General features: G+C 41.7%; 2 protein-coding genes across 9 annotated transcripts in view; both read left to right on the top strand.

The window, feature by feature from the left end:
- Window positions 1-5298, top strand: part of LOC148368600 (deoxyribonuclease-1-like 2) — a 28827-nt gene extending 23529 nt beyond the window's left edge. For all 5 annotated transcript variants that reach the window (XM_088330579.1, XM_088330577.1, XM_088330578.1 and 2 more), the window contains 3 exons: window positions 866-1023; window positions 1098-1194; window positions 4421-5298. In XM_088330579.1, coding sequence (XP_088186705.1) covers window positions 866-1023; window positions 1098-1194; window positions 4421-4552 — 387 coding nt within the window. In that variant the 3' untranslated portion in view covers window positions 4553-5298. The remainder of the gene's footprint in view (window positions 1-865; window positions 1024-1097; window positions 1195-4420) is intronic.
- Window positions 5299-6486: 1188 nt separating this feature from the next.
- Window positions 6487-12353, top strand: part of hm13 (histocompatibility (minor) 13) — a 34220-nt gene continuing 28353 nt past the window's right edge. The window contains exon 1 of one of the 4 annotated variants that reach the window (XM_088330571.1): window positions 6487-7166. In XM_088330571.1, the coding sequence (XP_088186697.1) occupies window positions 6942-7166 (225 nt within the window). In that variant the 5' untranslated portion in view covers window positions 6487-6941. The remainder of the gene's footprint in view (window positions 7167-12353) is intronic. The other 3 variants (XM_088330572.1, XM_088330573.1, XM_088330574.1) reach the window with 3 other exon arrangements.

The following is a 12353-nucleotide window of genomic DNA, read 5'->3' as shown; positions in this document are numbered from 1 at the left end:
AGGATTTTTTGAGTTTTTCCTTGCCCTCATGTAGGTTTTAAATCAGGGGATGGTGTCAGTGTGGTTGGTGATTTCAGGGTGATTTGTATTGTTACTGTTACGCCAAGCGTAAGGCTTTGCATTCAACCCAAAAAGTTAAATTTTGGTCTCATTTGACCAGAGCCCCTTATTCCAACCTTGTGCCTTCTTCCAAACTCCAAACCCGTGTTTTATGGTGTTCTCTCAGAAAGGGCTTTCTTCTTGTGACTCTACCCTATAGAGAATATGTATGCTGAGTTTAACTAATAGTTGTCTCATGCACAGACTGTCCCACCTCAGCTGTGTATACCTGCAGGTCTTCCAACGTAATCATGGTCCTCCTGGTTGCTCTTGTGATTAGTTTTTTTCCTTGTCTGGGCCAAAGGTTTAGAGTGATGGGTAAGTCTTGGTAGATTTTCAGTAATTTTTCACTTCATTTTGATATTATTACTCCCACATTGCTCCGAGAGATGTGTAAATGTTTTAAAATGAGTCATTTCGGTCAACATTGGAACAAACAGAAGTCATCGGGGAACTTCTGGAGGCACTCAGCTGAGCTGAGAGAACAGGGAGCCAATATTCGTGCAACACATACCTCTTAGTTGTTTCATTGTGAACATAAAATGTTGAAATCATTTGGTTCCACTTCACGATTGTGTCTTACATGTTAGAAAATACTGTTAGTTTTTTAGCTTTAGGTTTGAAGCCTAAAATGTGGCAATATGACATTTAGTTCTTGGGTGCAGTCAATACTTTGGCTAGTCACTGTATCTTGTATGCACAGCTGGTCCCCATGTCACTTAATATGTTTGTGTGTGTGTGCGTGCATGTTTGTGGTGATGTGTAGAACGTGATGTTTTTAGGAAATTTCCACGCTGGCTGCGCTTACATGACACGTCATGACAAAAAGAAGATCCGACTGTTCACCAACACAAGCTTCTCCTGGCTCATCAGAGACAAAACGGACACCACCGTCACGGATAAAACGAACTGTGCATATGATCGGTAGGTATGCGTGTGTACGGTATCTTGTGTGTATCACTGGCATTTGAACCGTGGTGCTTTATCTTGTACTGCAGGATAGTTGTGTATGGGAAGTCCTTCCTGAAAGCCATAACACCGTTCTCCGCCAAGGTCTTCGACTTTCCCCGGGAATTCAAACTGACCAGGACAACAGTAATGTCAACTTCTTATGTCATGTTCCATTAATGTTTATTGTTTGACACGATCAAAATTATTACCGTATTTTCCGCACTATAGGGCGCACCCCCAAAAAATTGTTTTTGGGTCTATATTTTCCATACATAAGGCGCACCGGATTATAAGGCGCTACAATGGGAACGTCGACAAAACAGTCAGATAGTTCAGTCAAACTTATTACCCCCTTAACATTCCCAAGGCTTGCAAAGACGCAAATACGTGTCTCAGACATGTACGGAAACAGTGTCTGTAAGATGTCACCAATCACTCAAATGCATCGTTCCAAATATCATTCGGAAGGTTAAAGTCTTGGGATTCAAGAAATGCCAAACATTTCTTAGTTTCCATTTTATTTTTTGCTGGAAACTGCGTGGACAGCAAAGTAAGAATTTTATTGTGCAGGGAAACGGGGTTCTTTACTGTGCATATGACAATAAACACTTTGAATTGAATTGAGTGTAAAAATAGACTCATCGCAGAAACCTCAAGATCGTTCTAAAACAAGATACCGGGAAAATATAAAGCCGCATAGCTCACCTAAGTTCTCTTGCAGCCATCACGTTCAATAATGATACGTAACCATGGTCTTTTTACAACCGTGAGTGGAGTAAATCCAGGAGAGTAAAATATTTACAAATATAGTACAGAATAGTAAAATACTGTTTACTCTATGCCGTAGTTCTACCCAACTTGCTATTCACATTCATCTTTTTTGGCCAATTGCAGGCTTTGTTTTGTCCCTTTAGCCTATGCAAGCCTGTAAATGATAAACAGGATCCGCCCCTTTACCTCCGAATAATTTTAGCCAATAGTGACTGATTCAAATGATGATTGACACATTGGTTAGGAAATGAAACGCCGGTATATAAATCCCAGCATACACCGCGGACTACTTCGCTTTCGGGGGGAAATCTTGTCGGCGGCTGCTTGCCTTAGTTGCAAAACTTTGCGACTTAATATTGATCCATATTTAAGGCGCACTGAATTATAAGGCGCATGGTCAGCTTTTGAAAAAAATAAAGGCTTTTAGGTGCGCCTTATAGTGCGGAAAATACGTTACTCATTTATTTGACCTCAGTGTTGAGCGTGTTGCTAAAAAATAGTAATTAGTTGGTCTTTAGTTAATTCATTTAACTCAGTAACTACAGCACATTTTTGCCACCTGCTTCGTTGCGGTTGACAATGCAAAGAGTTAATGAGTTTCAGAATCAGAACATGCAAGCAAGGAATACAACAACGTCCACACAAGATTAGTAAGATTAGTATAGGTGTGAAAACGGCAACAGAGATCGGATGTTTAAATAGACGCTCCCCTACTTACGAACGAGATTCCAGACAAACGTCCGTAAGTTGAATTTATTCGTAAGTTGCCTTAGTGCGATATAAGTATGTTTAAGGCTTGTATAAGTAAACTGTATTGTTTTGTACTCAAAAATAAACATTTCATAAAGTAATATGCTCTATAAAGATAGGTAAAGTCAAGTTTAAGTTACTTTTGGAAGATGGGCTTCAAGAGTTAGGCGACTTCCTCCTCCCTGGTAGAAAGGGGATGGAAAAAAAAGCGATCGACCATTTTCTCAACCGCATCAAGCTTCCTTATTCCACTTTCATTTCGAAAGAAACGGCTCGCCTCTTCTTCCGTTACTCCCTGACCCAGCTTATAGCTATTTATCTACCCTGGTGATATCCCTCGAGAGGGGTGACCGACAGCAAGACTAACACATACAAAAACGAAGAAAAATTTAAAAATAAAAAAAATAAAAGCTTATAACACTTATTATTTTTCTCATCTCCCATCTCATCTCATTAGCTACACCGCTTATCCTCAGGAGGGTCACGGGGGAGTCTGGAGCCCATCCCAGCTATCATCGGGCAGTGGGCAGGGGACACCCTGAACTGGTTGCCAGCCAATCGCAGGGCACACGGGGACAGACAACTCACTCGCTCATTTACACCTAGGGACAATTTGGACCGACCAATTCACCTGAAATGCATGTTTTTGGAATGTGGGAGGAAACCGGAGTGCCCGGAGGAAACCCACGCAAGCACGGGGAGAACATACAAACTCCGCACAGGAAGTCTGGAGCTGGATTTGAACCCACGCAGGAGGTTCCCAAGACATGAACTGTGCCGCACATGCGCTAACCACTGTGCTGCCGTGCTGCCTGACTTATTATGTTTTCCCGTCTTAAATATTCTTTTCCTCAAAATTCAATTAACAATGAATTACAATCAAAAAAACAAGTGTTATGGACAGCTACCATGCCATTCATCAATGATATCTTGTTGCAGAAAATATCAAAAGTTGAAATGACGGCATCAAAGCAGAAGGTGCACACACGCGCACACACACGCTTCTTTAAAACATTCGCCATCAGTAAATAGTTTTCTGTGCTTTGCTATGCAGTGAGCAATGTGATAGCTTGCTTCAGTGGTGGTGTTTTTAGCAGTTACAAAGGTCTTCAGCATCTGTGTTTGGTTGCCGTACCTGGACACTGCGCGTTTTAATGTCTCCGCCATGTAAGACTCATCCTTAAATTCATGCTCATGTTACATCTCGTGATGACGTTTAACACTTGACGTGCGAGGTACAACGCTCTCGAGGCATAAGGCACAAAGCAGCACGGTCATTTTTTGCACAAAGCCTCATTCGTCTGTCCACGCTGGATGGAAAGAACGAGATGTTTTCGCTCGAGGAGCCGTCATGATTTGTTCATTTATTGCGTGCGTGTGTTTCGTTGGCTGGGTTAAAACACGGAACTCTCCTCTGCGAGGCGCCGCGCAAACACACACTGACACACGAAGCAGAGGAGAAGGGGCGCTACCGTAAAGCCTCTAAATAACACGGCGCGCAACTGAAAATGTCTAAATTTCAGGTAAAAATGTGCATTTTTAAAATCATTGTTTTGCCGTGCGCTCTGTGTCATAGGTTGCCGACCCCTGGAAAATAGTACAAAAGGCACAATTAGCCCATAATTTCCCTTACAGTGGCGTTCCCAAAAATCTTGCCTGAGTAACAATAGCAAGATAATATTGCATAATTGAAATGGAGAAGGAAGTTGTCTTTTTATTTCCTCTCATTCAATGTGCTGGATTTGTTTTAGCCTAAGCTATGTTCTAACCCACCTTTCAGTGGCATCAACACGGGAAAAAAAAACCTAAAACAAAAATCACCTCATACGCTTCATGTTTTCCCCTGCAGGCGCTGCGGATGAGCGACAGCTTTCCTGTGGAGGTGACACTGAAACTCAAGAGCGCTGTCCCGCTACTTCAAGCCATGCCCCTCATGGTTCTGATCACCATCACACTCCAGTGCTTCCTATCGTCTCAATGAAATCCGCTTCCTTTGTTGGATTCGTGACTTCCAAAAGTAAATAGGCCAATTCAGAAAACATGAACAAAAAAGGGACAGTTCCTGGACACCATATTGTAACTTTTAAATGGGCGAGAACAAAACATAGTTGTTTTAATACAAGGTTTATAATTAATTGGCATCAAAAGTGATCTGTTAAAATCAAAGACAAGGGAAAGAAATAATCGAGAATTGGAACTGTCTCCTGTCATTGATAACCACTTAGTGAAAATTGAATGGAATCAAATGAATAGAGGAAGATCAAACCGAATCAAAGTTGTTTGTGCTTCTGCTAGAGCATTATGCTAAGAGTGTTTTTAGGAGCAATCCGATGGTTATTAAGTGTTTTTTTTTTATATTTTATATTAGGCCCTTCGTAACTTGTCGGTAAAGAGAAAAAAAAATGGATCCATCCACCGTAAGCAAACTAGGGTTTAGCAATAACTGGAAAGATCCAGCCCGCCACTGTCCACCAGAGGGCGCCAGTGGACGAATTGATTATTTGCACCCTACCCGCCATATGACTGCACTTGATTCTTGTCTTCCATTTTTCTGACTTACCCATTACCTGACCCCTCAAAGCCCGTTTTGTGCCTGAAAAAGACTTGTTTTATTCTAGTAGCCATGAATGATTTTACTGCATTTGTGTTGCCTGTTTTCTCACTACCTCCCATGTGTGGAGCACCTTTTGTTAATTCCCTTTGCCCCTAATAAAGTTGTCAACTCTGCTCGTGCGTCCGCCAAATCTAACAATTACTGACCGTTGAAGTTTTACACAGAATTACAATCTTACCGGAGGCACCCTGAAAAATAACCCTGGAAACTACCCAGCATGCTTTGTGCAAGGCTGGCATATTTGTATTTGCGGAATGGGGAAGAGTGTATATTATTATTTTTGTATTCGTGAATTTTATAATGTATTACAGGTTAACCGGGAAAGCTCATGGAGAACATTTCTGTCTAAATTGACCGTACTTAATTAAAAAAAAAAACATTTAGTATTAACCATTTTTGTAGAATGAGACAAATATTATCTTCTTCTTTAGTCAACAAGATCCTCCAGCCTCCCTGCTCCTAAGTTGGAGAACAGTTGAATGTTTTTGTAAGAAGCTTACACTTTGGATCTTTTGCTTTAAGAAACGTGGCTTTTAATTGGTTACCTGCTAACTTGTGTCCCGTCCTCGAGCAATACGCGTCATTTCACCAGCAACCTGGTCAGAGTGGGAGGTCTGCGCTTACTTTGTATCTTTTGCTTTAAGAAACGTGTTTTTTAATTGGATACCTGCTAACTTCTGTCTCATCCATATGAAATACGCTTCATTTCATTATCAGCCTGGTCAGAGTGAGAGGTATGCGCACACTTTGGATCTTTTGCTTTAAGAAACGTGGTTTGTAATTGGTTACCTGCTAATGTGTGTCTCATCCACAAGCGATTCGCTTCATTTCACTAGGAGCCTGGTCAGAGTGGGAGGTCTGTGCACAGTTTGGATCTTTTGCTTTAAGAAACGTGGTTTTTATTTGGATATTTGCTAACTCATGTCTCGTCCACAAACAAAGCACTTACTGTCAGCAGCAGTCTGATCAGAGTGAGAAGTCTGCGCACACTTTGGATCTTCGGCTTTAAGTAACGAGGCCTTTAATTGGGTACCTGCTAACTTTTGTCCCGTCCACAAGCAATACGCTTCATTTCACCAGCAACCTGGTCAGAGTGACAGGTCTTTGCACACTTTGGATCTTTGGCTTTAAGTAACGTGGCCTTTAATTGGTTACCTGCTAACTTGTGTCTCGTCCACATGAAATACGTTTCATTTCATTATCAGCCTGGTCAGAGTGAGAAGCCTGCGTACATTTGGATCTTTGTTTTTCAGTAACGTGGCCTTTAATTGGTCACCTGCTAATTTGTGTCTCGTCCACGGGCAATACGCTTCATTTCACCATCAGCCTCGTCAGAGTGAGATATCTGTGCACAGTTTGGATCTTTGGCTTTAAGAAACGTGGTTTTTAATTGGATATTTTCTAACTCACGTCTCGTCAACAAACAAAGTACTTACTGTCAGCAGCAGTCTGGTCAGAGTGAGAGGTCTTCACACACTTTGGATCTTTTGCTTTAAGAAACGTGGCCTTTAATTGGCTACCTGCTAACTTTTGTCTCGTCCTCAAGAAATGCGCTTCATTTTACCAGCAACCTGGTCAGAGTGAGAGGTCTCCTTACACTTTGGATCTTTGGCATTAAGAAACGTGGCCTTTAGTCGGTTACCGGCTAACTTGTGTCCCTCAACCAACAAAACGCTTCCTTTAACCAACTCGTCCTACTAACTCACCAGCCACCCAACGCCATTCCTACCTATACAGTCACCATCCCCGGCGAGTTATGGCTGAGGTAGAAGAAGCTAGCTCGGTCCTGGAGACTGCCTCCGCCGCTTTACAAGACGCCGCGAACGGCACCGACGCAGCCGGGACGGATGCTGTCAACGCCACCGCTAAATTCGTCGCCACGCCGGAAGGCACGGCGCTAGCTTACGGCAGCCTGCTACTCATGGCTCTCATGCCCATCTTTTTCGGAGCTCTGCGCTCGGTAGCTTGCTCCAAATCCAAGGTGAGGCACTCGTTAGCCCTTACTGTCTATTCGTATCTCGGAGCTAGCTTAGCTACACATTTCGTTTCCTATAATGTGTCGAAATACTCGTTAAAGTTCAGCATTTATCTTCAATTTCCAATGTTATTTTTATTGTATATTCTTCATCTATTTAAAGATGGCGTAAGGTAGTCATTTTAAAATGGACGTTATTTTTTGACGTCATTTATTGTTTTTCCTCTTACTAAAGTTCAGACTATTTCGTCCATGTTTTTTTATATTATTTTTATTCGTGAATTTTCTTTTTGTTATGTGACTTAGACACGTTGCAGAAAACGAATTTGAAACTTAAGATGCCAACTGGGAGTGAGAATGACGTGTACTTACCGGGGTTCGTACGGGTGCTTGAAATCCTCGAAAATGTCAAGTCATTTTTATTTGTATAGCCCTTAAGCACCAGGGTTGGGTAGGGTTACTTTAACTGGATTACTTTCAATGACTTTTGGATTACTCCAATACCAAATATGCTAATAAAAGAAACTAAATATGAATACAATTACCAAATTTTGTGCAGGCTTGGGGAGTAATCCGTTACTCATACATGGAACGGCATAAATGATGTTGGATTTATTTTAATTTTGTTTCTGTCGCAATTTGTTAGTTTTGCCGGAGATCAAAGCCAGGAGAGAAAGCTAACCACGTGTTGTGAGTCATTTGATTCATATTTAGTTTCTTTTGTCTTTTATTAGCATATTTGGTATTGGAGTCATCCAAAAGTAATTGAAAGTAATCAAGTTAAAGCAACCCTACCCAACCCTGTTAATCACAGAGTCTCAAAGGGCTGCACAGGTTATTACACAGACTATTTTTCAGACTATTTCATCATCCCCTGATCTGGAACCAACATGAGGGCAAGGAAAAACTCAAAAAAAACTCATCATGAGGAAAATGAAGAAACCTTGAGAAGGGGCCGCACGTGTGGCATCCCCCTTCCAGGATTACCAGACAGCAAAGGATGTTGCAATTACAAATAATACAGAGATATTGTCCACAAAAAAATATAGGTTATTCATATGCTATAGAGTAGGCGTGTGTTTTAAGCTTAGATTGAAACATTTCCACTGAGGTTGCAGATCGGATCTCGGGGGGGAAGAGCATTCCACAGCACCGGTGCCAAATGTTTGAATTTGAGTGTTGTGTTCAAGGTCATGAAAATGCATGAGTATTGGGTGAAGTCCTTGAAAATGCTTGCCGTTGCCTATTCTTGTCAATCTAACTCTATATGTACTGTAAATTCTGTACTATAGAGCGCACCTGATTATAAGCCGCACCCACCACATTTTAAGAGGATAACCGCTTTTGTATTTACACAAGGCGCACCTGTATATAAGCCGCATACGCCCACATTGAAACATGTAACCCAATCACAAAAGTAACCCAAATTCGACTTTAAGTCCCGTGGTTGTAACTGAATATAAAGTACACAGTCCAAAAATCACAGCCGGCAAAATGAACGGAAAATGATACCGGTACTTAAGGTTTGATGCAGACCTGCAGAGTCCGGTTCCTGTTGAAAATAATCCAAGGAAAAAAATGTATATTTCCAAAGGTAAGGGTGGGAAAAATATATATCCACTGCGTCCACAAACACGTCTCACCTTTACTCCACTTCCCGTCCGCCCCCGTTGTTTTCGCCCCTTTTTTTTTTTTTTTTTTTTCGCCCGTGGAAAACATATCAGAATAAGTCTCTAAAATAAATACATCACAAAAATATACAGTTGCAAATACATATTATACATAGTCTTCCTCGGCGCATATATTCCACCGGTCTAAATCTTACCTTTTGTACTGAATAAGCCACAGGGTTGAAAGTTTGGGGGAAAAAGTAGCGCCTCATAGTCCGGAATTTACGGTAACTGTGGTGTACCCGTCCCACCAAGGATCCACATTCAGGCTGAACTGGGTGATGTTGGGAATTAAATTAAATGAACTGATCTGCATTTATAAAGCACTATTCAAGTCAATGAAGACTTCCCAAAGCGCTTTACAATGTGCTTCACATTTACCCATTCACACACACACACACACACACCAATAGCGGCCGAGCAAGGCGCCAACCTGCTTATTGGGGGCATTAGGGGTTCAGTGTCTTACCCAAGGACACTTCGACATGTAACGGAGAAGCCGGGATTCGAACCTGCGATCTCTTGATGCTAAGACGAGCGCTCTACCTCCTGAGCTAATGCCGCCCTAAATATCAAAATGTACCGTTTACTAAATTGTTTGAATTAGTTATCTGACTCTATTAACCAAACACGACCTACATTCACCCAGCAATTTATGCGCACTCGTTTCTTGACGGAAAAGATGAACAGGAAAGCCGACATTTCCACACGGGGGCAGATTTAATTTCATTAATGATTTAACTAAGTGTAGTCCATCGAAAACGGCCGAATTAGTGTCGTTGGAGTCTCTGGGTAGCCCTCTTCTGAAGTCCTTTAGCTCTGTCTTCTTGGCCCATGTCTCCCTGCAAGATGGCGTCTCTGCTCCTCCCATGGGCGTGCCAATGAAGCCCCCTGGGCATCCGGGCCGTTGTTAGTTTGGTACCTTATTTGGTGCCTGCGCTGTGTTTATTTTTTTGCGCGTCATATTCAAAGTATTACGGTAGAATAGATAATGATTTGTTTTTAAACAATGTCGCCAAAGCAAGATACCACTCCCGAAGAAAACCACCCACTGCAGCTGTATTTGCTGACTGCCATTTATCAACCAGAGAACATGGAGAAAACACTCACAATGTTTTTTTATTTAAGCCCAATTTATCTCAGCCCAATTCATCGTAAGATACATCAGTTTTTTTCCCCTTGTCGTGATTTTTTCGCGTTCAATTATATCTTTCAGGACGGCACCATGACTAAAAATAGTGTGATCATGCGATAAAACGTAATGCCTTTTCTCATGTAATTTACATTCTTAATAATCTAGTGGATTTAGGCTTATTACTATCACTGTTAGGGCGGCTGGGTGGTTAGCGCGCAACCCCACGCTGCAGAGGTTCCTAAGGGGTTCAAATCCAGCTACCGAGTCTCCCTGTGTGGAGTTTGCATGTTCACCACGTGCCTGCACTCCAGTTTCCTCCTACATTTCAAAATCATGCATGTCAGGTTAATTGGCTGGTCCAAATTGTCCCTAGGTGTGAATGAGTGAGTGAATTGTCTGTCCCTGTGTGCCCTGCGACTGGCTGGCAACCGGTTCAGGGTGTCCCCTGCCCTCTGCTGGGATAGGCTCCAGCACCCCCGCGACCCTATTGAGGATAAGCGGTGCAGATAATTGATGGATGGATTATTACTATTATTAGCACAAATGTTTTCATTGGACCAGGGTGCAAGAATATTGTCAGGATGGAAATGTGCAGCTATGTCAAGCCAGCTCTAGATGTTTAGGATGAATGTGTTTATGGCACCCTCAAATAGAAAAACCTAAAAATGTCACAAAATACTGCTAAATGAGAAGGATTACCTCTGGCGCAGATGGTGCTGGGCATTGCCAATCGTAATGCTGAGCAAATCCAATTGCTCTGAGTACTTGCCTGGCGTTTTTTTGGTGATTAACGGTTGTTCTGTGGGTTTTCATCACAAAGTGTCCATATAAAGGATTCTTTAACAAAGTACAGCCAAAGCGGGGTCTGTTGATGTGACACCCTCACTGTAAACTGTAGCCTAAACTGTGTTAATGGGCTAATTTAATCAGGCTGGCAAGACTGAGAGAAGCGCATGAGAAAAAAAAGCTCAAAATATGAGCTTCAGTTTTAAATAAACCCCAAAAGCAACTGTAACTGTATCATTTCTTTTTAGTTTTGATTAATATGCGTGTTGTCGTCTATGACTTCCTAAAGAAACAACTGTTCCGAAGGATTAACTACCATTCATGAACGAAGCGGCTGCGTCTCTCTCCCTTTCTCGTTCTTTTTAGTCTTTCCCTTTGTCTCCTCTCTCTGTCACTATTTTTACTTTCTCATTTTTTCTCCGCCTCTCTTTCGCGGGCTCTCTCGTTCACTCTTTTTATTTCTTTCAATTTCTCTTCTTCTTTCTTTCCCACTCTCCCTTTGTCTCTAGTTTCACGCTCTCGTATTCTTCTATGTCTTCTGTTTTTCTTTTGCTCTTTCTCACTTTTCCCTCTCTTCCTTTGTTGCTCCCTCTTTTCCCTCTCTTTCTCCTTTTTTGTATTTATATTTCTCTGGTTTTACTCTCTCCCTTTGTCTCCTCCTCCCTCTGTCACTGTTATTCATTTTTCTTTCTCATTTTTCCCCCTCTCTCGTTTACTCTATTTTTTGTCTTGATTTCTCTTTCTTTCTTTCCCACTCTCCCTTTGTCTCTCATTTCACACACTCTCGTTTTCTCATATATGTCTTCTGTTTTTTTTCTCCCGCTCTTCCTCCCTTTTCCCTCTCCTCCTTTCTTGCTCCATCTTTTCCCTCTTTCTCTTCACTCTTTCTTTCTTTGTATTTATATTTCTCTGGTTCTCTTCTCTTTCTCCTTTTTCTTTCTGTCTTTTTCTCTCCCTCTTACTTTGTCTTTCTGTTTCTCTCTCTTCTCTATTTCTTTGTTTTTTTCTTTGATTTTGATTTACTCTTCTGCCTTCCGTATTTTTTCCCCCCATACTATCTGACCCCGAGCTAGAAGGAGTTTGACACCCCTGAAATAGAGGGTCTGTGAGGATGCTTTTAACTAATGTAGAAGTCCCCACGTTCCACTTCTATCATCCCCAGCTCATCCAATCCATGCTTTTTTATGTACTTCTACATCATTTAAACCTGATTAATGCTGGAAGCTTGGTTATGTATAGCCATGTAAGTGCAAACAACCAAAATTTTATTGCTCTTTTATGGTATCACGAGCATAATGGCCCAGCATTGCCGGGCTTGACATTGCTGGGCATTCTACTTGGTGGAGGTTGTTGGGGCGGTTGTTTGTTGAAGAAGTGCCAGGGAACCACCAGGGGAGTGCCTAAGAGCTGCATGGTCGCATGCAAAACTTGAATCAAGTTACATTTCACAGTTTTCGGTAATGCTAAATTATTTTTCCACATTTTAATGACTCGACTAATGGCTTATTGGAAAGGTCACATGGCCCACAAACGTTACTTGTACATGAGAGTTCCATTTTGGGTTTTTAAAAAAGTATCTTTTAATACATTATACTAACGTTT

The sequence above is a fragment of the Urocampus carinirostris genome, chromosome 3 (assembly GCF_059441175.1).
Source record: "Urocampus carinirostris isolate Australia breed hairy pipefish chromosome 3, RoL_Ucar_1.0, whole genome shotgun sequence".
NCBI lineage: Eukaryota > Metazoa > Chordata > Actinopteri > Syngnathiformes > Syngnathidae > Urocampus > Urocampus carinirostris.
The sequence above is the reverse complement of the archived record's forward strand: the minus strand, read 5'-3'. Positions and strand labels throughout refer to the sequence as shown.